This window comes from Oenanthe melanoleuca, chromosome 20 (genome assembly GCF_029582105.1).
Source record: "Oenanthe melanoleuca isolate GR-GAL-2019-014 chromosome 20, OMel1.0, whole genome shotgun sequence".
Classification (NCBI taxonomy): domain Eukaryota; kingdom Metazoa; phylum Chordata; class Aves; order Passeriformes; family Muscicapidae; genus Oenanthe; species Oenanthe melanoleuca.
In genome coordinates this window covers 2293896-2319779 of record NC_079353.1, presented here as the reverse complement: position 1 = coordinate 2319779, position 25884 = coordinate 2293896, and the positions used below count along the sequence as shown (strand labels likewise).

General features: G+C 50.5%; 1 protein-coding gene across 1 annotated transcript; it reads right to left on the bottom strand.

Moving 5' to 3' along the window:
• Window positions 1–1399: 1399 nt before the first annotated feature.
• Window positions 1400–9347, bottom strand: TFAP2C (transcription factor AP-2 gamma). The gene is made up of 7 exons (XM_056507504.1): window positions 9300–9347; window positions 7643–8119; window positions 7072–7123; window positions 5426–5648; window positions 4644–4762; window positions 3277–3418; window positions 1400–1679 (listed from the first exon to the last, which is right to left on the bottom strand). The coding sequence occupies exons 1-7, from the start codon at window positions 9345–9347 to the stop codon at window positions 1400–1402; spliced, it is 1341 nt and encodes a 446-aa protein (XP_056363479.1).
• Window positions 9348–25884: the final 16537 nt, after the last annotated feature.

Sequence of the window (25884 nt, the reverse complement as noted above, 5' to 3'; positions counted from 1 at the left end):
TCTAGCCAGAATACTTTTATTATATGGTTATCATATACATCAGAATTATAGTGGGAACATTTACAAATATGTGAAGATAGCTCAGAACTTTCATTATTCACATACACACTAACTCACACACTCGTTTTTTGTTGTTTTTTTTTTGCATGTCTACTCAAGTTACCAGGTGAATGATGCACAAAATTATTGCTTTGTGAACAAACACCTCAGATTAAATCTAATCTTCAGTGGCAAGAATTGAGATTTAAAAAAAAAAAAAAAAAAGTCTTAAATACCCTGTATAACATACCTGTGCAGAAACCTAAAGATATGTTTAGCTTACCCATTACCTTTGAAATACTTACCAAAATTAAAATTTGAAACCCATTTATAAAAAAAAGTATTAAAAAGTTCACCATTATTTACAAATCCGATTAAATTACACATAAATAAATATTTACATTCAACACACTGCTTCCCTTAATACACATAAAGCCTCCCTGGAAGTATTTTTTGGCCTTTGTAGGCAAAAAAAAAAAAAAAAAAAAAAAAAAAAAAGTTAAAAAAAAAAAGTTATGTGCCTATTCTTTCAAGTTTCCCCCCCGAATTTAAAAACAAGACAATATAAATATGTGAATAAAGCTGCAATATCCTTAGACACAGAAAGTGAATTTTCTAAAAGTATTTTCATTTTGAACTAGTCCTCGTTAAAAAAATACCAAGATAATATAAACTGCAGCCAACATTGCTGCAGTTTTTAAAAGCCTGAATGTTTCTGTAAAAAATCAGCATGTCAAATGCCATTTTAAATCTAGTAGGATTTTAGTACTATGTTAATCTGAAAATAAAGGAAAAAAAATAAGAGAAAAAAAAATAACTAAACAGATGAAAAAAAAAAAAAAAAAAAAAGCCCACGGAATAACCTTACTATTTTCAGATGTTTATAAAAAACTTTTAATGTACATAAATCTCTATGCCATTCTTTAATACTGCTTTATTGTTACTGGATGAACCCCTGAAAATTGTATCAGAGAGTAAAACAGGCTTCCATCTAAAAATCATCTGGCTCTTAAAAACTACACATGAAGCTGGTCACCCACGAGATACTGAGATGTGGAGAAGGAATCTAAATAAATCTCTGTATAATTCCATCAACCCCCCCTTTATAGCACCACTTTTACAGCAAAGGATTCAACACACTTGTCCCAAGTACTTATCTTCAGGGAATTGCTTCCACCAGCAGGGAAACTGCAGCTTTTAGCAAGACTTGTCTCACGGAGTGAAGATCCTGAATGGTTTTTGTGTTTTTTTTAAATCTCCCCTTTTTCCCTATTTTTTCTTTAAAAAAAAAAAAAAAAAAAAAATTCTGCCTTCCCCCTGGCAGGAAGATCTCAGTCTGTGCAAAGTCTGGTTTTTCCTCTCACTTCCTGTGCTTGTCCATTTTGTCCAGGGTTTTGTTGCTCTCTGCGGGGCTCTGGTCGCTCATGTAGGATTTGTCGGCGATTTTTAGCGCCTCGTTTAGGTAGTTCTGGACGGAGGTCATGGCAGCGCAGATGGCAGCGCTCCCAAAGCCGTGTGTGATCAGGCTGAAATGAGTCAAGCAGCCCTGGATGCCAGGGTCCAAGATGGGGCTGGGTCTCGTGTTCCCCAGGGGGGTTCTGTCCTGAGTGAGGAGGTCTGTGAATTCCTTGCAGATCTGCCTGCAACACACAAAGAAACCAAAATAACAAAGGAATTCGCATCAAATATTTCTAGGAGAAATTCGGTGTCTAAAATTAAAGCAAAAAAAACACCCATTAGCATCATGTTCAAACCAGATTAAATTTCTAGATTTCTGTCACTTCCTGACAAACCTTCTGTTGCATCCCCATCAGAAAAAACGCTCTGCAAACAATCTCTGCATCTCAGATTTGGAGTGAGAATTCAGGGCTGGTTCCTCTGAGAACTTCCCCAGCTGCAGCTGAGAGGATCAGAAAGGCTGGAGCAGCTGAAGAAATTTAATTTAGCTGTGTATATTCCATGTATATGTAGGGAGGCAGAGGCCCTGATCCTGCAAACACTGACACATATGCCTGGCAAAACATGAGTGCTTAATAATGCTCCAGCATATGTTGTTTGCTGCTTGTAAATCTGTCCCCTGGAAGGGATTTCCCAGGAGCTGAGCAATCTTAACAGAATCATCACTTTATCAGAATTTCTCAATCACAAACATCTTCCAGAGGGTTTTTATTACTGCCAGTAACAATGCCAACAAGGAAAACACTCAGGAGCAGAAGGAGTGCTCAGGAAAAATTAGTATAATGTTTAAACTATAGGCAAGGGAAAGTAGATTTCTAAATTTCTAAATTTTTAAGAGATCTATTCTTGCAAAAGAAGATTTTTGTTTTAAAGGAAGGCTGGATGGATTCAACACCAGGAGTGGGTTTTGCACACCTGATGTGAGCACAAAGGGAAATTTTCTCAGCAGTTTAGGCAGGTTTTTCTCAGCTCCTCTGCAGAGCCAGGGTGCTGCCAAAACCATGGAATTACATCAATCCCAGAAAACATCTCAGAGCACAACAAATCACAGACTGAAGCTCTGTTAAACCTGAGAGGAGCCCAGCAGGGAAAGGGGAAAGCTGAGCACTCCAAACAGCAGTTTTAGGTAAGCTGAAGTTAACCCAGGTATTTCCTCCCAGGGGCTGCTCAGGACAGGGTTTATTCCAGGTACCAGGTGTGCAGAACAGCCAGGACAAAGCTCCTCTCCTTCCTTCCCCTCCACTGAGTTTGCAACAGGGATTTGTCTGAGCACAGGGACTTTCCACACCTACCAGGGGATGCTTCCAGGGAACCATGAAAATCCTCAGCCAGAACAGGAAAAAGGGACTCTCCAGCAGCTCCTGCTCCCCGAGTCCCAGGGGAAATTCGGGAGCTGCTGCTGCCAAGGGCAGCTGAGAGTGCACAGGGCTGAGCTGCCCTTGCTCCATCCTGGCTCTGCTCACATTCCCAGGCCACATCCCTGTCACACCTTTTTCCTTAGGACTCTCCCTGACATCTTTACTGCAGCTGAGCACAACTAGTCCAAACTGCTTTAGTCACCTACAGGATTGTTACCCTTATTATTGGTTCAGCCTAAAATAAAACTGCTGCCACAGCTGAATTCAAACCAAAAAACCAAATAGAAAGAATTGCTTCATCTTCCTAATTAAAATTACACACAAAAATCTATCAAACTATGCCCCAGTCACAGACAGCCACAGCCAGACAAAAACACATTCAAAAAGGAGAAAAGAAATGAAATCCAAGCTGAAAACTTACTTTGCAGCAAGGAGCATGTTCTTCCTGTTGGCCATTTCGTTGCGACCCATGTGTGGTCTGGTTAAATACTCAGCCACTGCTTTGGAAGGAAATTCTGTCTCACACACGTAGCCAAAGTCACGAGCAAGATGCACAGCTTCACCTGGGTGGGTGAAAGGGAGGGCTTGGTAAGTTGTACAATATCATTTATTGCAAGGAAATCAGGGGCATGAAGGAAAAAAATGGATTTTTGAAGTTTTGGAAAGGGACACCATTCTATCACTACCATTTTTTAATTGATGGATCAGGGTTTCTTTGAGAAAGAGATTTACAGGGTGACTGCTACAAAAAAGAATTCTCTTGCTTTTATACTAGAAAGAAAAATTCCTGTCTCTATCCAGAATAACTGGAATCTGCACAGCAAAAAACTTAATTCAGTCATGATCAAATTGTCCACTGATATTTAAAAATATCTGCCAACTAAATCCCACACTATAATAAAAGTTTTCAGTTTAGTACACTTTTTTTCATAAGAATTTTCAGACAGAAAACCAAATTGCAAGGTGTATAACCAGGTCACTTTTTTAATTAAAACAATTTGATCAGGCTTAAAATAAGAGAGATTGGTGCGACCAGGGCAATGTGCCTGTGCACACATCAGCTGTCTGAAATTTCCAAGGCAAGCTTTTAAATGCAAGTTGCAGCATTATAAACAGCAGGAAGGTATTGTTAGATCATTTCCCACTCTTTTTTCATTTCAGCTGCTGCTTCTATTCCTATTAAACTGTGGCACTACCAGGAGCTGTTTGAAACAGGAACAGCAAATGCAAACCACACACATCCATGTACACACACCCTTCAGGTCAGCTCCACTGACAGAGGGTCCCCAGAACATGGCACACATTAAAGGGGCTCCAGTTTCCTAGCAGGAAGCCCAAAGCTATAAATCTCACTTTATAAGCTTGTTTATTAGCAAAGCTTCTGAGGACACCGCTGAGGTAGGGCAGGATTGCAGGCAGCTGAGCCAAAGTCTCCCAACAAGGAGCCAAACCCACTGATGTGAGGAGTTTCAGCCCTTGTGAAAGCCAAAACAGCCCTGGAGAGACAGACTGGACAGAGGAATTCTGCATCCCTGCCAGAATCCTGGGAAGAAAGAGGAGCAGGGGCTGGGTTTGTGTCAGCAGGGCTCACAAGGGAGAGAAGAGCCCCCCAAAAGCAGCACAGCCCTTCCTTAGCTGCTGCAACATCCCCACCATGCTCACTTTAAAACAAACAAAAAAACCCCATATCACTTTCAGGGACTTTCTAACCTTTCCATGCTCTGCCTAGAGGATAAAAGCTGTGCACAAAGGGAGAAAGTTTATTTTTAAGACATACTCAGGACTGACCTTCCACCAAAGATGTCAATAGTGTCACATTTGCAGCTTTCCTTCTGCCAGCAGGAAGATTCAAGCCAATTTTATCCAGTTTTTCCCTTAATGATCTGCCACCATTTTTAGATTTGGCTCTGTAATTAAAGAGAAAAAAATTGGGCTTATTTATCTTCAGGGAACACTTCTTTTTAAGATGAGAAATTCCAGTTACTGACATTCAATAGGGTTCTACTGGGGTGGGGAGAAGATATAAAACAGGCTCTTTTCAAGTGACCTACTTTTTAAATGCTCTGTTTCAAACCAGCCAGGATGAAACACAGCAGGTCAAAATCAGAATATTTCAAACTGCACCACTGAAACCAACAGCTGTAGAATGATCACCAGCCAAATGAAGTGGATGCAAAAAAGGATGTAGGAAAATGATTAATCAGGACCATAAGATTTAATAAAAAAATCATTCCATAGGGTCTTGGGGATCAGAGACAGCTCCATGTGCTGGTTTTGAGACAAAACCCCAGCCCTGAGCAGAGAATGAGAATTGCTGTCAGAGCTGTGAATAGCACTTCTCCAGAGGCAGCAGGAGTGCAAAGAAGTTTTATTTCCAAAGCCTATTAGGATTCAGCGTCATCGGGCTGCTCAAAAATCAGGAACTCGCTAAAAGGCTCAGTGGCTGCTCACACTCAGCAAAACAAGGGGAAAGCAAACAGCAGGCAGGGAGGGGAGGGCATCCATCCATCCATCCATCCATCCATCCATCCATCCATCCATCCATCCATCCATCCCTCCATCCCTCCCACCTCCGCAGGACTCCTCCCAGCAGGGAGGCGTTGAGACACTCCGGGGGCGAGAGCCGCCTCTGCACCTCTGCCACGGTCACTTTGTACTTGGAGGTGGAGCTGAGCAGGGAGAGCCGCCCTGGCACGGAGCAGAACACCTCGTTGGGGTTGATCACCACCCCAATTAACCCATCCTTCTGGCAGGGCAGGCTCAGAGCGCTGCTTTTCGTTAGGGAGATGGGACCTGCAAGCAGAGGAGGGAAAGCAGGGATTTTATACACGCGAAAAATAAATACAAAGTGGCAAAGGAGTTTTCTTGCTATAAAAACAACACGCTGGAGGATTTTGTTCGGTGTTAAATGTTCACTCCACTGGCTCCTGTCCCCAGCATCTATCACAGGGACCCAAAAGGCCGCAAAACTATTCCTGACCAGCTGGATTTTGCAAGAAGCTGCTGAACACAACCAAGGATGCTTTTCAAGGCACACAAACCCCACCATAACCCTGCAGCAGCAGAAAGCCTTGCTCACAAAAACTTGGTACCACCACAGACTCCAAATCAGCATCCTCCAGCCACTGCCAAAACTCTTCCCAAGGCAGGGCAGGGAGAAACCTCCCAGCTCCTGCCGGGCTTCATCTTCCACCTCGCACACGCAGATTTAAGAAACCGCCTTTGGAATTTAATCCCAACAAATTCCTACCAGACAGCAGCACCACAGGGAGGGACGCAGCCCAGGGGAGAACCGAAAGTAAGGAGCTGCTCCTCGTTAAGAGCTTCGGCCTTTAGGTGAGGAGGGACAACAAAGGCTTTGGAAGGGGCAAACCGCAGATCCAGCTTTTCCCGAATCCGCCCAGTTCACCCAGCGCTGCCGGTGAAAGGGTTAAAGAGCCGAGGTCGGCCCCGCTCCCGGAGGGGGAAGATTTGTCAGTGGTGCATCTGACAGCGAAATTATTCTCCCATGAGCTAAAGGCAGCAATCAGCGCTCTGACACACACTTCTGCTTTTCCTCAGTTAGGTATTTGTTTGAAGTCTTCAGAGGAAACTTCTGATTTTTTTTTTTTTTTAAGCACAAATTTGTTTAAAAACAAAAGCAAGGGGGAAAAAAACCGAAATTACTGTAAATTGAGTCAATACGTCTTCCTCCTTCCTCGAAACCTCAGCTACAAACAAATTTCGATTAAGATAAAGCCAAACAGTCTTCTGCCAGCGAACTCAGTCTTTTCTCAAGTCTCGTAAAGAAGTTGGAAAAAAAAAAAAAGTTGGCAAAAAAAAAAAAAGTTAAAAAAAAAAAAACAAAACTGCCTTCGAGTTCTAGAAGCAACAAAAAAAACCCAAACAAAGGAAAAGCCCCGTGTTACTTTATACACACGTATATCAGGAAAGATTAAAATCAGTTCAAGGTCGTGGTTTCGATTAAAGCCATAACACAAGAGCACACGAGGGGGGACAGTGGTGTCCCCAGAGGAGTCTCACACCCCAGGGCAGTTTGTCCCCGCCGCCACCTTTAGAACAATCCAGCCACAGAGAGTGGAATAAAAACTGCTCAGCCCTCCCGATCCCAAAGGATCAGTCTTTATAAAAATAATAGGGCGTCACTTCACCGGTGCGTCATTGAACTTTTAACTATTGACAAGGGAAAGTAGAAGTGCGGTGCCACCTTACTGACCTTTTCTAATGACTGTCTGGTCATGCATTAGTAAGTGTTGGTCTTCCACATTCTGGAAAGAGAAAGGGGGAGAAAGTTTCGCACCTGGAAGCGCTGAGAGGGAAAAACCCACCCCCTCCCCGCGCACCCGCATCCCGAGGGGCAGAAAATGAGGATTTCTCCGCACGGACGGGGATGGGATGAGCAGAAGGGGATGGGATGTGCAGAAAGGGGTGAGATGTGCAGAAGGGGATGGGATGTGCAGAAAGGGGTGAGATGTGCAGAAAGGGGTGAGATGTGCAGAAAGGAGTGAGATGTGCAGAAAGGAGTGAGATGTGCAGAAAGGGGTGAGATGTGCAGAAGGGGATGGGATGTGCAGAGGGGATGGGATGTGCAGAAAGGGATGGGATGTGCAGAAAGGGATGGGATGTGCAGAAGGGGATGGGATGTGCAGAAAGGAGTGAGATGTGCAGAAGGGGATGGGATGAGCAGAAAGGAGCGAGATGTGCAGAAGGGGATGGGATGTGCAGAAGGGGATGGGATGTGCAGAAGGGGACGGGGCGTCACCGAGGGGGGTCCGGGTGCTCCTTACCTGCACCTCCTCCATCTGATGGGCCATATCGTGCAGGCCCAGGTTATCGGCCAGCGCCGAGGCGTCCAGCCCGTGCCCGTGGGGCAGCAGCAGCTCGGAGCGGCGGAAAGTCTCCCTGCGGCTGGCGGCAGAGCCGCTCTCCAGCGCCGAGAGGTGCGGCACCAGCCCGGGGCGGCCGTGCGGGGCCAGCGCCGCCGGCTCCTGGCTCTGCCGGTTCGGCCAAGCGCTCTGCTGCTGGCTGGGCGGCGGCGGCGGCGGCTGGTGCAGGGGGTTGATGGAAAAAGGGTCCCCGAGGTGCGAGTAGGGGTCGCTGGACTGGGAGTAAGGCAGCGGCTGGTACGGGGGAGGGAAGTAGGGCGGCTGGAAGTCGGAGGCGCCCGAGTGCGAGAGCGGCGGGGCCGGGCTGTACAGGTGCTGGCTGACGGCGGAGAGGTGCGGCAGCCGCGGGTTCCCGTTGCTGCTGCCATCGTGCCGGTCCTGGAAAGCACACAGGGGTGGGGGACAGCGGGGTGGCCGTCAGAGGGGTGGGGGGACACGGCGGCAGAGGGTGGTGGCGCTGGGGAAGGAGAGAGGAGAGCGAGAAGCGCCCCGCTCCTGCGCGGGGAGTTTGGTGTTTTTAAGGCACTCGGCGGAAAATCAGCTCCGCTCGCAGGGAAGAGGTTACAGACCAGTTCTCGCTGCTCTCCGCATCGCAACTACACCCGACCAACCCTTCTCCCGCTTGTGCGAGTCAGCAGAAACATCATTAAAATCAGAAAAATTCAAATCAGACACGCAGCCGCGTTTCCGCCGCGCTGCCTCGGCTGGGGAGGAGACGGCGGGGCCGGGGGGCTGCGGAGCCCTTGGAGCGATGGGGAACCCCGGTATTCCCATCCTTCCCCCCCCGAGGGGCGCCCGGGCCGGGCTCCCGGCTCTGCCCGACGGGAGGGACCGCGCTGCCGCCTCCAGCCGGACATCGCTGCTTCTGCCCCGACCTCCAATCTCAGCACTGAGAGCTGAAATGTCTACATTGAGCTGATCCAGGGATTTGGCAGCTTCTGGCTTCACGGTCATTAAAATAACAGGGCTAGTTAATAAGAGGTGAATGGGGTCCCAATGGAGCGTGAAGAGGGGACTGCAGGAGCCGAGCAGGCGGAGCCGGGGGGGCACTGGGGACACAGACGAGTTCGGAGAGATCAAAACCCGGGAGCTGCTCCCGGCGAGGATGAACGTGGGAAGGAAGGGTTCTCCCTGCCCGGCTCAGCCCTGCTACCTGCCGGCCCGTGCGCATCCCGCCCGGTGCGGTGCGCTCCGGGATCCCCGCGGCTCCGGGATCCCCGCGGCTCCGGGATCCCCGCTCCCGCACGGCTCTGCTCCGTGCGGGATGCTAGTTCGCTTCTCCCAGCCGGGGCGCATTTAATTCAAGAGTTGGAAAGATTCGGTAAAGAAAAAAAAAAAAAATACAAAAATACAAAAATATGAAAACGCAAAAATATGAAAAATATAAAAATACGAAAATAAAAACTCGCACCTCCGAAGGAAAAAGAACGAACGCAAAGCGGGCACTTGGGGCAGGGAGAGCGGGCGCTCCCCGGCGCGGCCGGGCTGGCAGCAGCGCGGCCCGGGGGGCTGCGGACCCCACGCAGGACACCCCCGTCCCCTCCCCGCAGCCTCTCACCTCGCAGTCCTCTTCGTACTTGACATTATCTGCTAGTTTCCACAACATGGCGTCCAGCGTCCGGACCAGGTGCGCGGTGCTGCGGAGAGAACAGCTCGGCCCCCGCCACGGGCGGTAAATCCACGCCGGCGCCGGGAAGAGCAGCGGCCCCCCGTTCGGAGCTCAGTTGGCAGGCATGAAGGCAGCTCACGGACTAACCCAACGCGCTTATGGTCACTCGGGTTTTTTTTTCCCCTGCCCAGACGCCCTTAATGGCAATAGGATTATCCTAACTCCTCCCCAGGGAGGGAGCGCGCAGCCCCAAGCCACTCCTTCCGTCCTTCCTTCCGCGGCCGCGCAGGGTGGGCGGGCAGCCCGGCCCGGAGCCCCCCGAGCCCCCCTCGGGGTGCTGGGGATGCCCCAAGGGAAAGGGTCACGCGTGGGCATCCCCCGCTGCACCAGCTTTCCCCCACTCCCCTCTTTTTGGGAGCAGCGCCGGGTGTTCCCCGCTCCCCCACGCGTGGAAGGATTTTTCCAAACCCCCACACTGCGCCGCCCCCACGCCTGGAAATTGTTGTTTTTTTGTTTTTTTGTTTTTTTTTTTTTTTTTGGGAGAAATAAACTCGGAAAAAAGTCCTCGTAGCAAAAGCGAGAAAGTCCGAGCGCTGCCGGGTTTTTATTTGCATAATTGTCAAGAGTTTGAATTACTGATTACAACTTGTAAGCTACCAATGTTTAAGGTATAATTTACTTAATGATCCGACAAGATTATTGCCGTGGTGTCGAACCCCTGGTAGGTAAAGCAGCCCTGATTCAGCGTCCCCGATCCGGGGTTCTGTGAATTGTGCGACTGGTTTATTTTTATTTTAATTTTTTACTTTTTTTTTTTTTTTTTTTTTTTTTAACGAAAATCCCGTCTGTCTAATCTTTTCGCGCAAACTCGGGGCTGGGGAAGCAGGTGGGAGGTGAGACAGGCATTTTCGGACGCCGTGAGCACACTTTCATCTAAGCTTAGAAAATACTTCCCTGCCAAATTGCTACCTTTCTGCAGGCATTTGATCTATGCAGTTATGTGTGTCAGACAAAATGAACATCGTTTTCAAAAGCAACGACTTCTCCCAGTGTTTTAAGGTGCATCCGGATCGCTGCTCATTTACATGAGAGGAGCGAGTGTTTGTTTATTGTGGCAGAGACAAAAGCTGACCCTGGACGGTGCTGGCTGCGGAGATCTCGGCTATCAGCGCCCGGGGACCAGCGCCTCAGAGCTGCTATTAAAGGCCCCAGATAGACCCACGTCTCCAGATTAAACCAGTTCACACTTCACTCACTTTCCCCCCCCCACTAAAGATCAGGGAAAAAAAATAACAAGAACGCTAATTTAAAAAAAAAAAAAAAAAAAAATCTAAACAGCATAAACCTCTCCATCAGACTGAATGAATGATCTAAAAATAAACCCGAGGAGGACGGGGGTGCTGGAAGTAACTGTTGGAGGTGTTATCTGCCTTATCTACCGCGCAGGTGCTGATTTGCAGCAGTTGTATTAAGCCCATCATCATCAGCGACTCCACATTATCATTTTTGGTGGAGTCTCTATTTTTTTTTTTTTTTTTTTTTTTTTAACGACGGTGTTTTTCTTCCAGGGATGTTTCTTTGAAATGCAGTTCGCGACGATTATTAGCAAGTGTGCTTGCGCTGCTCCTGGCGTCATTAAGACTAGGAATCTAAATAATAAAATACAGGGGGAGCTTAAAGTTCATTTGTATTAAAGGGACAAGATGAATTTAGAAAGAAACGAGGAAGGGAACCGTCGAGCCTCCCTGGATTGGGATCAGCTCTTCCTTCCAAAGGAGAATTGTAACGACGTTGGTTATTTTTACTCTAACCTCAGAAGCCAGATTTTGTTTGTGCTCAGAAATGTCACACTGAGAAACGAACACGATTTTATCATTCTTTGGCATTGTCAGTGCCTGAACACCTTCGTTTTGGTTTCAAAAAATCACGAAGATTTGCTTTCTTATTGTTTATTGTATATCTAGGAATAATATTTATAAATAGAAGTATGGAAGAGGATGAGGGATGTATAAGAAATTAGCCAAACAAGGCGACCGAAATAAGCACTCGGCTTCCTAATCAGCGAGCCAGGGGAGCAGAGACGAGGCTGAACACGACAAAGTTTCAGACAAACTTTCCCGTACATCCCCTCGCTCCTCGCTCGGTGCTCGCACCGCTGCCAGGGACGGGCGCAGGGTCCGGGATCCGCGGGGAGCACAAAGGGAAGGGAAACAAGAGAAAGGAAGAGAAAGGAAAAGAAGGGAAAGGAAGGGAAGGCAGGGCAGGGGCGGGCACTGCCCGTTTCCCCACCGGGTGCCCGGCCCGGCAGGTGATGGACGCGGGCCCTGCAGCGGTGCTGCTGCCCGGGGATGCTTTGCTGTGCCCGGGTTCAGCTGCTCCGGTCTCCTCCGAGGGCTCAGGGAGGGGATGAGGCTTCCTGAGCCGCTCCCTGCCCGCAGCGGGGCTTTCCCCAGCGCTCGGAGCGGGAGAAGCGGCGGCCGGGCCGGGGGTCCCCGCGGAGGAAGCCCCGGGTCCAGCACACCCAGACAGCCGGGGGACACTGCAGGGACACCGAACCGACACGGGGCAGAGCTGTGCAGGGCCCGACCAGCAGCCAGGAGGGGGAGGTGGCTCCTGACAGGTGGCGGCTTTTATTTACTGGTTTAAAAATAATAATAAATAAATATTTTTAAATTGATGCTCGCACTTCGGGGATATCCCCTGATTGCGAGCAGAAGAGGTGCCTTGCTCAGCAGGGGCTTAGTTCCCTTTTTGGCGAGGCTGCAGTTTCCCGTGGGGAGCACGCAGCACCCCCAGGCGTGAACACGCTTCGGGAGGGGAGCCAGAGCCCACTGCTGCGCCTCTGTCACAGGCAGTAGTTTTCCTATTTGGCAGCAATTAAAAGAGAGCGTGGGGATGCTAATTAGTTACATCCTTCTTCCTCTAAAAATTATTTAAACACACACATATCTGTATTGTTAATGAGGCTGCAGCAACCTGTCCGGATTGTCGCCTGGGCTCCTGCAGAGCTCGGCAGCGGCAGCTGCTGCCCCGCGGCCCCGGGAGACTCCGCGCAGCTTCCCCGGCGCGGAAAGCGGGGTGTCCCCCCAGCCCCCAATGCTCACCGGAGGGGCAGGACCCCCAGAGCCGGGGGGCAGAGTCGGGGGGCTCCTGGGGGGCTCGGGGGGTCCCCGGGACGGGATACGTACGTGCCAGCGATGCTCCGCAGCAGAGTCATGGGCAGCGGGGCGCGGAGCATCCCCAGCGCATCCTCTCCCGCTGTCCGCCCCCTCCCCAAAAGCGGCCACCCCGCTCCGGGAGGCACCGAGTCCGGCGCTGCCGGACGGATCCCACAGCCGGCACATTTTAAGGGTTTTTTTTTCCCCGCTGTTCCGCCGTTTCTCCTCCCTTGCGGCGCCCCGGGGGATGCGGAGGGCGGTGCGGCTGCCGGCACCGGGAGCATCCCCGGAATCCCTGGCTGTCCTCGCCCTCCGCTGTGCCCCCCCGGCAGCGCAGCGGAGCCGCTGGCTCAGCCGCAGAGCCCCGGGGCTGCCGCAGCTCCCCCGAGGCTCCCGCAGCCCGGGGCTGGAGCGCCGGGGGCTCCGGGCACCTGCCCCGGTGTGAAGTGTGCCCAAGGCCAGGTTGGACGGGGATTGGAGCAGCCTGGGCTAGCGGGAGGTGTCCCTGCCCAGGGCGGGGGGTGGAACTGGGTAATCCTTAAGGTCCCTCCCAGCCCGAGCCGTTCTGTGATTCTGTGATTCCACACCGGCATTAGAGGCGCAGGCAGCCCCCGTCAGGGCTGTGAGTGCGAGTCCCCCCAAAAGTGAAGGTGATGGGGAGTGGAGAGGGGCTGCACTGACAGGACTGCATCCCTGCCCAGCTCCCTGCCTCAGCTTGCAGTCCTCACCTCTGCAGGAAGCGAGAAGAAAGTGCCCACGCTTCCTTCATTTTCCCCCAACCTATTAATTTGCTTAATAAAGACGATCCCAGCTATGTTTCCTTCCTGCTCCTTCCCTCTGGAGCTGGAGGAGCAGAGTCCCCTGGCCATGCCGTGCTGTGAGCCTGCAGCACAGAGGGTGTTTAGCAATTCCTGGGCAGAAGTGACAGGCTTTGGCACCAGGTGCTTTTGGGCCCTGGGTTAGATGCTCCCTGGCGTGTGGCAGAGGCTCAGCAGGGATGTGCAGCTGCCCGGGGCTCCTGCAGAGGAGTTTCTCTGGCTTTTGCACACAGAAGTTCTGTCAGGCTGGGTGGTTTGTGGCAGGAGGTGGACACTTGGGAGGGGGAGAGTTCACACGAGCCTGCCTGCAGCCACAGCATGGGACAGGGCACAGGAGCATCCAGATTCCCAGCCTGTGCCTGTCCTTGAGGCAGGGCATGGCCACAAGTGTGACAGCAGCTGCATTTACCTTGGTAAAGCTGCTCATTCATAAAACAAGGATAATAATCCCAGCAGTGGCCAGAGCTGGATTCTAATCTGGTGGAACCAGGAGAGGAGTGGGAGCTTTGGTTCCCAACACCATCTCTGCCCAACGACCCTGAGGTGCCTCCCCAGGGCTCTGACATTTTGCCTGATGATCATTCCATTCTGGAGAGATGCTCTGGTTTTTTAAATTCCCTCCTTTTCGTGTCCATCAGGAGCTGTTAGCCAGCTTGCTCCAAAGGCTGTCATTGCTGGACTGTGTGTAATCAAATCCAGCTCCCTCTTGCAGGGAACAGGCTCAAAATAAAAGATCAAAACCCCCAAACAGTCAAAACACCACAATGCTAAAAGTGAAATCAGGATTCACATTTTTACTTAGGCTATTTCCTGTAAGTAAAAATATAAACAAGCCCTTGTCTCAATAGACATAATTCATATTATAAAAAATAAAGGTTGGTGATGATGTTGGGGCACAATGCTGATGTTTTGGGACAGAGATGGGCACCAGGTACAAAGAGTCTTTTCTATGCCTAAATTCGAGGGGTCCTGCAGCCTTTGCACTGTATCAATCAATCAATCTTTTTTAAAACACTCACTTCTCCATGTGCATCCATAGATACACACAGACACGAGAGGAAATTTGTCTAAACACCTTCCAAGATGATTTTGTGCACAATATAAAGCAGAGATGCAGACAGCACCTGTGCAGGAGGGAAGGAATTTACAAAGCAGCAGTCAGTTTTCTTATTTCTAGTTACCTTTCACTCTTCAGGGGTGATGAAATCAGTAAACTGACCTTGATATCAGGACAATGGGTCATGTGAGTTGAAGCTGAGGATTTTCCCTGCAGGCAATTTAAGTAAGTAAAGAAAACATATTCAGTTACTCTCTTACTTCCACAGTCCAGTTTCTTGAAAACTCCTAATCCCTCTAAATAGCCCGTTTTTCCTGGAGTTCTCCATCAAACTCAGCTGGACAAAATCTGAACTCTCTCAAAAAACTCTCTCAAGGACTTGATTTTGGCTGCTGTAGCAGACACATGCAAGGGCTGAGTGGTTTTTTAATAGATTTATTTTGTCCGTGTGAAATTATCTGTGAAACTTCCTGTAGCACTAGTGCTGCAGAGGCACGGAGGGGATTCTCCAGTGTGAAAGAATTCTCACTACTTTGAAGCCTCTTATCCACCCTCAGGTAATTTCAGGTGGGGTTGCAGAGGGACACAGATTTGGGATGTCCAGGTGATTTTTCTTCTATTAAAACCCCACATTCCTCGCTGTTCACCAAGAAAACAGAGGCAATATAACTCAGGGTGCTTCTGTCCAAATTGAATTCAGGCATTTCAGGCTTCTGCATTTCTGGGATTTAGGAGCTCCTAAATCCAGACACCACCAGGCAAAACTGTACAAGCACTTTAAATCTCTTCCTCCTCCTACAAAAATCCGGCACTGGAAAGCAGTAAGTCAGTATAAATTCACTCTACCAATGCAGATGTACTGAAAATGAAGCTGACACTAACTTGCAGCAGTTTTATGCTGGGTAAGATGTCTTTGCAGCCTGACCTGGTCCATCATCCTGCCCCCAAAACCAATGCACAGACGCTCCAGAGCTGAGCCTAACCCCGTGTCTGGCTCAGCAGAAAGGCAGCGCTGGGTGCACAGCTGATCCAGAGCCGATTTGGACTGCCGGGTGAGCTGGGTGTCCAGAGAGCCGGGATTAGCAAGGCCGGGAGCGTGGCCTTGGGCAGCAGCTCGGGAAAGCCTTGCAGGGTGTGAGAGGAGCTGCTCCTCCCGCTGGGGCACGGCCAGCTTTGCCTTGGAGACCCGCGGGACAAGGAAGGGTCTGTCGGGGCCGAGAGGGAATTTGGAGGACAGGGAAGGCGATTTTTCCAAGAGCAGGATGGGTGATGCCTTTGAGAGCCAGCCCTGCCGCCGAGCGGGGAGGAACGAGGTCACCAATTCCCTGTGCCGGGCTGCAGTGGAATGGGAAACAATCCGAGCAGCGAAACAAAACCAGCTCAGCTCACCTGATGCAAATGCAGCGGCAGACACGGGCTCAAAGCAGGTCAGGCTGCGCCCATGCAAATGACGGGCTAGCCCTGGGCACGGCGAGGTGGCCAGGGAGGCTGAGCCGAGCCTAGCCCGGGTGGCCAGGGAGGCTGAGCCGAGCCTAGCCCGGGTGGCCAGGGAGGCTGAGCCCAGCCCAGGTGGCCAGGGAGGCTGAGCCCGGCCCGGGTGCCCAGGGAGGCTGAGCTGAGCCCAGGTGGCCAGGGAGGCTGAGCCCAGCCCAGCCCGGGTGCCCAGGGAGGCTGAGCCCAGCCCAGCCCGGGTGCCCAGGGAAGCTGAGCCCAGCCCAGCCCGGGTGGCCAGGGAGGCTGAGCCCAGCCCGGGTGCCCAGGGAGGTTGAACGGGCTGAGCTGAGCCCAGCCCAGCCCGGGTGGCCAGGGAGGCTGAGCCCGGCCCTGGTGGCCAGGGAGGCTGAGCCCGGGTGGCCAGGGAGGCTGAGCCCAGCCTAGGTGCCCAGGGAGGCTGAGCTGAGCCCAGGTGCCCAGGGAGGCTGAGCTGAGCCCAGGTGCCCAGGGAAGCTGAGCCCAGCCCAGCCCGGGTGCCCAGGGAGGCTGAGCTGAGCCCAGGTGCCCAGGGAGGCTGAGCCCAGCCCAGCCCGGGTGCCCAGGGAGGCTGAGCCCAGCCCAGGTGCCCAGGGAAGCTGAGCCGTGCCCAGGGAGGCTGAGCCCAGCCCAGCCCGGGTGCCCAGGGAGGCTGAGCTCAGCCCAGCCCGGGTGCCCAGGGAAGCTGAGCTCAGCCCAGCCCGGGTGCCCAGGGAAGCTGAGCTCAGCCCAGCCCGGGTGCCCAGGGAGGCTGAGCTGAGCCCAGGTGCCCAGGGAAGCTGAGCTCAGCCCAGCCCGGGTGCCCAGGGAGGCTGAGCCCAGCCCAGCCCGGCTCGGTGCCCCTCGCTGGGACGGATGCGCTGTCCCGGAGCGGAGCAGCCCCGGGGGAGCTTTGCCAGCAGAGATAAAGCGCTGCTCTTGTGCAAACACAGAAAAGAGCGGCTAAAGCGCTCTTCTGTCAGCGGGGCTTATCCCGAGCAGCTCTGCCAAGGGAATCCTCGCTGCTCCCAGCGGCTCTGAATGTGCTGGGCTGGGAGCGATCACAGCGCTCCGAGCGGGCACCAGGACCGGGGTATTCCTGTTCCCAAACCACCGGGGTGTCCCTGGTGGGGACTGGGAGCTGAGGTTGTTCCCAGTTCCCAAATCACTGAGGTGTTCCCTGCAGGGGACAGGGATTCGAGGTTGTTCCCAGTTCCCAAATCATCGAGGTGTTCTGTGATGGGGACAGGGAGTCAAGGTTGTTCCCAGTTCCCAAATCACAGCTCAATTCCCTGACGGGGACAGGGAGTTGAGGTTTGTTCCCTGCTCTCTGTGGTGTTCCTGGTGGGGACAGGGATCACCTGCTCTGCCCCAGACATCAGTAAAGGCACCACGGTGGGGACAGGGGAACAGAGCCATGTGTGAGGGTGCTCCAGAGCCCCCAGGGCCCCAGGAATGCCCGGGCTCCCTGTCCATGCCCAGGGACGTGGGGATGGGGACAGCAGCTGCCCCTGTGCCCAGGGCTCATTCCAGCACAGCCAGCCACACCTCTCGGAGCCCACAGTGCCTTCTGGAGCCCAGAGCTGGCCCTGCTCAACACCAGAGGGGTGTGGAGGGTCACAGGGAGGCTGCCCAGAGCACGGAGGGAGGGATGAGTTCACACTTCTGCTGCCGCAGTTTTGCCCAGTGCTGGTTTCCTGGGTGGAAGAGCCCCACGCTGCTGATTGTATAAAACTGCCCTGACTGGGGAGGGAAAGGGTTTGAGCACTCTGCTTTCCAAATCCTGAGCCTTCCCTCCCTGAAAACCTCCCTCAGCTTCTCGTGCTGTGCCCATGGTCGGTGGTGAGGATGCTGTTTGCACCAAGCAGGGGAGGAGAATTTACATCTCCAGCAGCCCCAGACTGAAAATCTGCCCTGCTCTGCTTCCCTCCAGCAGCTCTGCACTACCCACACAGGCAGCACCCTGCCTTCCTGCCCTGAAAGTTTTGGGCTGAGCCATTTCCTTGTTCAGAGAGGGGAAGCAGGAAGCAGGGAGATGTAAAGCATCTCTACAAGCCACAAAACCTCCAGCTCAGCCTGCCCCAAGCTGCCCAGCTGTGACCTGGCCGTGCTGGGACAGCAATTCCCCGTGCAGCAGGCACACAGCAGTGGCTGGAGGCTCCCAAACCTGCTGGCACACAGCTGGAGCAGCACAGGGACGTGCCCAAAGGGTCTTGCTCAGCTCAGGAAGGCACAGGGGCGATGCTGGCTCCCAGCACAGCCTCAGCTGGTCCCTGGGATATGGAAAATCCCTGGGTGGAGGCCGTGGCTGCGTGTGAGCTGAGCCAGAAGGTTCTGGCCAGGCTCCCCACACACACCTGGCTGGCAGGACAGCACCTGCAGGCTCCAGGACAGTCTCAGTCTACCTGCACCATGCAATTGCTGCTCCTTGTAATTTTCCCCCAGCTGGTGCCATTGCAAATGCCATCCTTATCTCCCTAAGTACAGATCCTCTCCCCAGTCGTTTACAATGTCATGCAGCAATTTGTTACATAAGCTCATTAAGTTTTTTTAATGTATCTATGTTAATAGGCACATAAATATGGAAATCTTAATTTCAGGCTTGTCTCTGAAAAGCATTAGCTGGGAAACTGGTCTGAGAAAAAACAAACAGGGCCCAGGAATACCCAGGGATTTCTCCAGGGTTTGGGTGTCCCAGTGATGAATGGAGCAGGAGTTGTGCTCCTCACTGATCCTCATCTGTGACCCTTTAAAAGTTCATTCTCACCAGAGAGAACATTCAGTTGCTTTGCTCTGCTCTTCCCAGCCTCAGCAGTGCTGCAGTGACAGGCTTTTCTTATCTCTACTATTTTTCACTCTTATCACAGGTGGACTATTAGCACAAATAAAAGGACTCTGGTTCTCCAAAATAAACAGAGCCCAAGGATCAGCAGAGAACAACTGTAACCAGCAAAGAGCATTTAAAATGGTCCAGCAGAATTCCATCCATACTCATTCTGCACCACTGATAGCAGTAAATACTATTTCAGGTGTATTCCTCTTTGGTTTGACACCTTTAATTGCTTCCCTGCAAGGATGCTGGCAGGAAGGGAGCTCTGGCCAGGCCCTGGTCCCCCAGGAGCAGCTGTGAGCTCTGCATCCATGCCAGGGACCCTCTGTGCCCCACCAAACTCTCAGGGCTGCAGAGAATGCTCACTGCAGTTACACTGACAGAATTTGGCTGCTCCAGAGCAACTCCCTGTGTCAGGCTGTGCTGCCAGGAGATGCCAAATCCTGTCTGGAGGCATCCAGGGGCCAGATGAGCAATCCCATGGCCATGGTTCCATGTCAGGATGGTTTTTGGGGGCTCAGCTGCTGGGGTGGTGGTGGGTGTGTGCTGGAGCAGGCAGAGCCCTGTGCTGGTGTCACAGCAGGGATGAACAAACCTGTCCCTGCCCTCCAGGGTGCTGGATGGGGCAGCAGTGCCCGGGTTCACTGGCACTGCTTGTGCCCTCAGGCTGCCCTTTTGTGGAGCACCAGCAGCTCAGCAGTGCCAAAAAGGGACTGGGGGACTTTTCCTTCTGTTTTTGAGCCCTCTCAGCAGCAGGACCCAGCTCCAGGCCCTCATTGCATCACTCCATGCACTGCTTCTGCTGTGTGAATTTCCTTCTGGATCAGTGAATTAAAGTATTAAAATAAAGAAATTAAATATTAAAGAATTAAAATAAAGAGTGGGCCTGCAGAGGACTCCCATGGGGACCAGATGCCCAGCAGGGAGCTGAGCCTTCAAAGCCCCCTTCCTCCTTGGCAGTTCTTCTCTTCTCTTCTCTTCTCTTCTCTTCTCTTCTCTTCTCTTCTCTTCTCTTCTCTTCTCTTCTCTTCTCTTCTCTTCTCTTCTCTTCTCTTCTCTTCTCTTCTCTTCTCTTCTCTTCTCTTCTCTTCTCTTCTCTTCTCTTCTCTTCTCTTCTCTTCTCTTCTCTTCTCTTCTCTTCTCTTCTCTTCTCTTCTCTTCTCTTCTCTTCTCTTCTCTTCTCTTCTCTTCTCTTCTCTTCTCTTCTCTTCTCTTCTCTTCTCTTCTCTTCTCTCCTCTCCTCTCCTCTCCTCTCCTCTCCTCTCCTCTCCTCTCCTCTCCTCTCCTCTCCTCTCCTCTCCTCTCCTCTCCTCTCCTCTCCTCTCCTCTCCTCTCCTCTCCTCTCCTCTCCTCTCCTCTCCTCTCCTCTCCTCTCCTCTCCTCTCCTCTCCTCTCCTCTCCTCTCCTCTCCTCTCCTCTCCTCTCCTCTCCTCTCCTCTCCTCTCCTCTCCTCTCCTCTCTTCTCCTCTCTTCTCCTCTCTTCTTCTCCCACCAGGACACTCAAATACATTCCCCTTTCCTTGCCAGGCAGAGAGGCCATTCCCAGGTCTGGTATTTGGGAAAAACCTTCCTCCTGGCACAGCTGGGGCTGGGGGCTCCTCTCTGGCTCTGGAATATCCTCAGCTCATTCCCAGGAAAAGCTGCCAAGTGCTGCAGCCCCCAGCCCTGCCGGGCACCTGTGTCATTGTCACCGATTGGGAAACACTGAGCTGCTAATTAGGCAATCATGACCAATGCAAGGGGCATTTCCCGGTCTGAACCCGACACTCCTGGCCTGGAAGGTCGCTGTCAGTCACCCAGGAATTACTGAAGGAGAGGAGCAGCCCAAAAAGAGCAATCCCTGACTTTTTAAAATCTTCCCCCAACCCTGCTCAGTGTTTTCTGCCCCTCTCTTCCTGTTACTCCCATTTCCCAATGAATCATGGAGAAACAGGACATTAAATATTCAGGGATTAGCTCTTTTTTTAATATCTAGCTAAAAGGTGAAGCTGCAATTAGCAATACCCTGGGCTGCTGCTGGGCCTGTGTGTGCTGATCCCTCCCCACTTGTGAAGGGAAGATTTACACCCACTCCTCTGCTCCCAGACTGGGACATTTCTCCCGTTTGGGGCGGCTGCTGGCTCTGCAGGTGGCTGCATTTCAGCCCGGTGGCTTCTCGGGTTAATTAACTTCTGTGAATTGCTGCCTTTCCTCGGGGCTGCCCCCACAAAACCCCGTGGTTGTGTTTCTGCACAGCAGCACCTCTGGCTGGACACACTCAGAGCTCCCGGACCTCTCCAGCCCGGCCCTGGGGCCAGAGGGACAGGCAGCAACAAAAATTAACATCCCTAATTCCCCAAAAACACACAGTGCTCAAAAAACAGCAAAGGGGAGCCAGGAGGGAGCAGAGAACCTGGATGGGATAATGGGATGGAATAATGGGATGGGATCTCCCCCTCTTTTCCTGGTGGGGGGGATGTTGGTGCTTGGATTTTTACCAAAAAAAAATCAATTTTTACCTGAGTTCCCAGCTCTGATAACAGCAAAGGGGCAGAAGGTGACACTGAGGAGAGCCTCCCTCACTCCTCTAAATTGTGGAATCACAGAATAATTTGGTTGGAAGGGACCTTAAAGCTCATTTTATTCCACCCCTGCCATGGCAGGGACACCTCCCACCAGACCAGGCTGCTCCAAGCCTGCCCAAACTGGCCTTGGACACCTCCAGGGATAAATATTTATTATCTATCTATCTATCTATCTATCTATCTATCTATCTATCTATCTATCTATCTATCTCTATCATTTCAACTCCTTATGGTTGTACCTCGGTCAAAACAGTAAAAAATAAATGGGAAAATTGGATGAGAAGGTGTAGAATTGTCAAAGGCAGATTTTGCTCACCCATGGAGGTGTCCAGAAATATTCACCAGCTCCTGAAGACCCCCAGGGTCACAGCTCTGAGCTGTCTCCAGACAAGCAGGAGTGAATGATCACACACAAAAATCAGATTTCATGGGCAAGATTAGCTTTTGGCTGAAGAAAAAGTGATAAAATGATAGAGGAAATATCAGCTGCAGAGCTTTGAACATTCAGAATTTTTTTTGGAGAACAAAAATGAGCTGAAAGCTCAGCCCAGAGTTTGCAGCCTGTTTTTGCTGCAAGGATTGCTGCAGCTTGCTGGGAGCTGCAGGTAGAGCTGGGCAGCACAGGAATTCCATCCAGCTTTGGGGAGAAGATGACAGCAGCCAAAAAGGATATGGGAAAATGAACCCAGTCAAGCAAACAGATTATTTTTTTATTATTATTATTTCCTATTCCTTTGGCCCAAGGGATGCTCTGCACATCCCTGTCTGATACTCCCTGTACCCAAATGATGCCAGCTCATCTCCCCTGGATGCAGGTGCTCCTCTCCTTCCCTGTCCAGCTGCTTCTCCCAGCCCCAGAAAAAGCAGGAAAGTCCTGTTACCCTGTCTGCTGAGCCCTGATTGTTTCCTGTGAATGTTCAAGCCAATCATGGTGTGTTGGTCCCAGAAGTGCCAGGACATGAGAGGCTTTTCTGGAGCACTTCTTGGGGATCAAATCCCACTCACCTCTTCCCCCAGGTGATGTCCTTCCCTTGGGTAGGGGTGCTAAACCAGCAGCACCAGTGGCACAATGGAAGGACCTGTTATTCCCCAGTGCAAGGAGGTTTTCCCATTCTTCATGAGGAGCAGAAAGCCCTCAAAACTTATTAGGCATCACACAAAGCAGAATTCATATGCAGCCTAGATTGATGAGCCATGTTATGCTAAAGAAGATCCCAAAGCAGTCCACACCCTGCACAAATCAGGGGAATAAAGGCTTTTAACAGACAGACTGTGAATTCTTTAAAAAATATTCCATCCTGCCTGTACAAAAGGTTGGTGAGGAATTTACAAACGCCCTAATCCCCCCCTAATCCTTTAAAACGCTGAGCTGTGATCACAGATGCTGCTTGGTGATTACGTGTCTTCAAGGGCTTGTTTGGATACTTATTTAAGAGATACCAACTCACTTTTGTCATAGAAAGCGTGGCTGGATGTGTTTTTGTTGCACATTCCTCTGGAAAGGAACCCCAGGTCTGCTTGGAAAGGCAAACCACCCCCACCCCGTGCCACTGCCACAGATTTTGGGGACAAAACCTCTGGAAAAAAATTCTGGGGACAGAATTTCTGGAGCTCTTCCCCAGGGATGAGGTCACACAGTTCAAGTTCATGGAGGATGCAAGAGGAGAATCCTCCTCTCCTTGCTCTCACCCTCAGCTTCCTCTTCTTTGCAAGTGGGGAGAGCAATGGCTCATCCCATTAAAAAAAAAAATAAATATCTATCCAGAAGAAGCTGCAGAGAAGGAAGAGTGTGTTATTACCCCGGTGGTGCCTTCAGCAAGTCCTTAATGGGGACTTTGCCTGTTTTAGGTTGTGTGTGATATTTGTGTGTGCACAGATAACCAGGGCAGAGCCGACTTTTAACTGCTCATATGTGTTTAATTAGAGTTGCATTTTTAATCCTTTTAATTTGTATCTCTTTCTTAATAACCTCGGCTTGGCAAGGGTTGAAAAGGAGTAAAGTGTCATTTGAATATTGGGTAAAACTTGGTAACAGCTGAGCAGATTGTTTAGCAAAAAGGTTTCAGAATGTTCTTTAAAGACTGTGGGTAACAGTTGTAGCTAAGCCGAGGTTTGCATCCTTTGGGAATAATTTCAGAGCAGCTTAATAGAAATACTCTGGAGCTCAACATATCATCAAATATGGGATGTTTGTCAAGTGTTATTTGCCTGTAATCTCTGGGCAGGTAAAATCACAGCAAAGTCGATTTTTACAGCACAGCTCTGAAATCTCAATGCAATCAAGCTATAAATTAATATTTAACTTTTGCACCAAAGGAGAAGCAGACTGCTGCAATCCCTGCTGATGAAAGGAAACCTGCTCAGAGGTTAAAAATCCTATGGGAATGCTCCAAGCTGAATGAGGGAAAGCAGTTTCAATAATCTCTAAGTCCTGAACCCAGCTCTGATGGGGAGGAATGAACCCATTTCACACCCACTTGTTTCTTGGCTTCAGATAAATCTGAAACTTCATCTCAAAAAAAAAAAAAAAAAGAAAGACAAAAACCCTGTTATTTAATATAGGATAACCTGACAAGAAGAACAATTAAATTCAGCAAATACAGCTGCAAATGCCACCATGAATTTTCCCCAACATTGTGGATGGATCTCAGCCTCTGATACAGCCCAGACTCCTCTAAAGCAGATTTCTGCTTTAGAAAAAGCAAGGCAAAGAAATCATGTAAAAAGATAATACAAAAACCACAGTGGCTTTCAGAGTGACACTTTGGGTGTTTTATGTGGCATAACCTCCTTCTTGGCAGTTTTGCTGCATTTTCAAATCCAACATTTTGGGTAAAAAATGACCATTCTGGGCAGTGTCTGTGCCCTTGGAATGCCCACGCTGGGATTTGCTGGGCTGGTGTTTCTGGCCAGTTCTCAGCATGTTCCACTCTGAGCATTCCTAGCCTCTTCCAGTGCATGTGAGGGATCAGCACACTGTGAAGAAAACTTTATTTTTCTTTGCTCAGGTTGTTTGGAAAAGGCCCATGAAGCCCTGAGCTGCTGGGAAGCAGAGATTTCAAAAAAGGCCAAGTCTTAGAGCAAGAGCTTAATTTGAGCATCCTTATCCTCAGGCAGCAGCACTACAAGCTCACAGCCTCATTTTCCATTTCTGGAGCTGGAACAGCCCAGTTCCCTGGCCACCTCTCCTCCAGGAGCTCCACAGCAGCAGGAATCCTCACTCCAGATGCAGAGGGCTCCCTGCTCCATCAGCCAGCATTCCTCCCCTGCAGCAGCCCGTGCCTGCACTCCAGCTCCTCACTGAGACAAGTCCCTGCAGGAAACCTGCTGCATATCTGCACCAGGGGATCTCCAGCCCTGTGAGCAGCTGCCCTGCTTGGGTTTGCTCTGGCTGCTCCAGTTTTGGCCTGGGATGTTGTGGCCACACAGCTCTGGGATGGTTTGAAATCAATAATTGCTGCTCTGGCCCTGTGTCTGAGGGGACCTCTGGTGCTGGGGGTTGTGTGATGCTTCCCAAAGGCACCAGAGCTCTCAGGCAAAATTATACAGTTTTCCTAATTCCTTTTGTTCATCCATCACTGGGTTGTTTTCATGTGGGCCATTTCCTGAGTGGGGAACAGGGGTGATCCCTGTGATGGTGACAGCAGCCCAGCAGAGCACAGAGCTCACAGCAGCCAGGGCTGGGTGGGAGCAGAGTTTTCTCAGAACTCGCTCCATGTGACACTGGGAATTCAGCTGCTGAGGAGAACCTCTGGTCAGGGAGGTGGATTTTCACATTTTCACATTTTCAGCCTGCCCCTGGGCCCAGGGATGTCCTCCCTTGGGAGGTGCAGGTGCAGTGATCCCTCTGATGTCTTGGGTACAAAGCAAAGTCTGGCAGACACAAAATGAGCCCTTGGCACTGCAGGGGCTCAGAGGGGTGTCCTGCCCATTGTCTTTTGGATTTCCTGTATAAATAAACTGTGATCAACAGTTCTGAAACAGGAGGGATATATTGTGTTAATATGGATTTGGCTTGGTATTGTTCTGAACCTGCTGCTGCATTTCCAGGTATTGCCCTATATTGCATTTAACAGTGTGTGTATGGATTGTATTTGTAATTCAATTTGTACCTGTACCTGCCTTTGTATACATTGTCTGGCTGTGTTTTGATGAAGTGTAAATTAAAATTCATTCAATAAAGCTGAATCTAATAAAGATACCCCACTCCTCCTCCCCCCCAGCTCCTATCTTTCTTTGGTGTGATTTATTCATTTTCTTCACTGTCTTTCTTGCTTTGCTTCTCACTTTACCTTTCAGTCTATTTCTGGCTTTGCTTTTCTATTTCTACCTCTCTGTGTCTCTCTGGTTCTCTAAGTCCATCACTATATCCTTATTTCCCTCTACCACTCTTTCCCTGTAAGTCTGTTTCTTTAACTGTATTTTACTACTTCCTTTTAACCCCTAAGTCTTTTTCTTTCTCTCTCTCCCTGTTTCTAACTCTTTCTCTCTCTGTGTTTCTTTTTCTCTCTAACTCTCTATTTCCCTCTGCCTTTATATTGTTTGTCTCCCTCTCTTTCTCATTCTGTTTCTATTTCCCTGTTTCTCTCTAACTCTCTCTCTCTTTCTCTCTCTCTCTGTTTCTCTATTTCTTTCTCTCTCCCTCTATTTCTCTATTT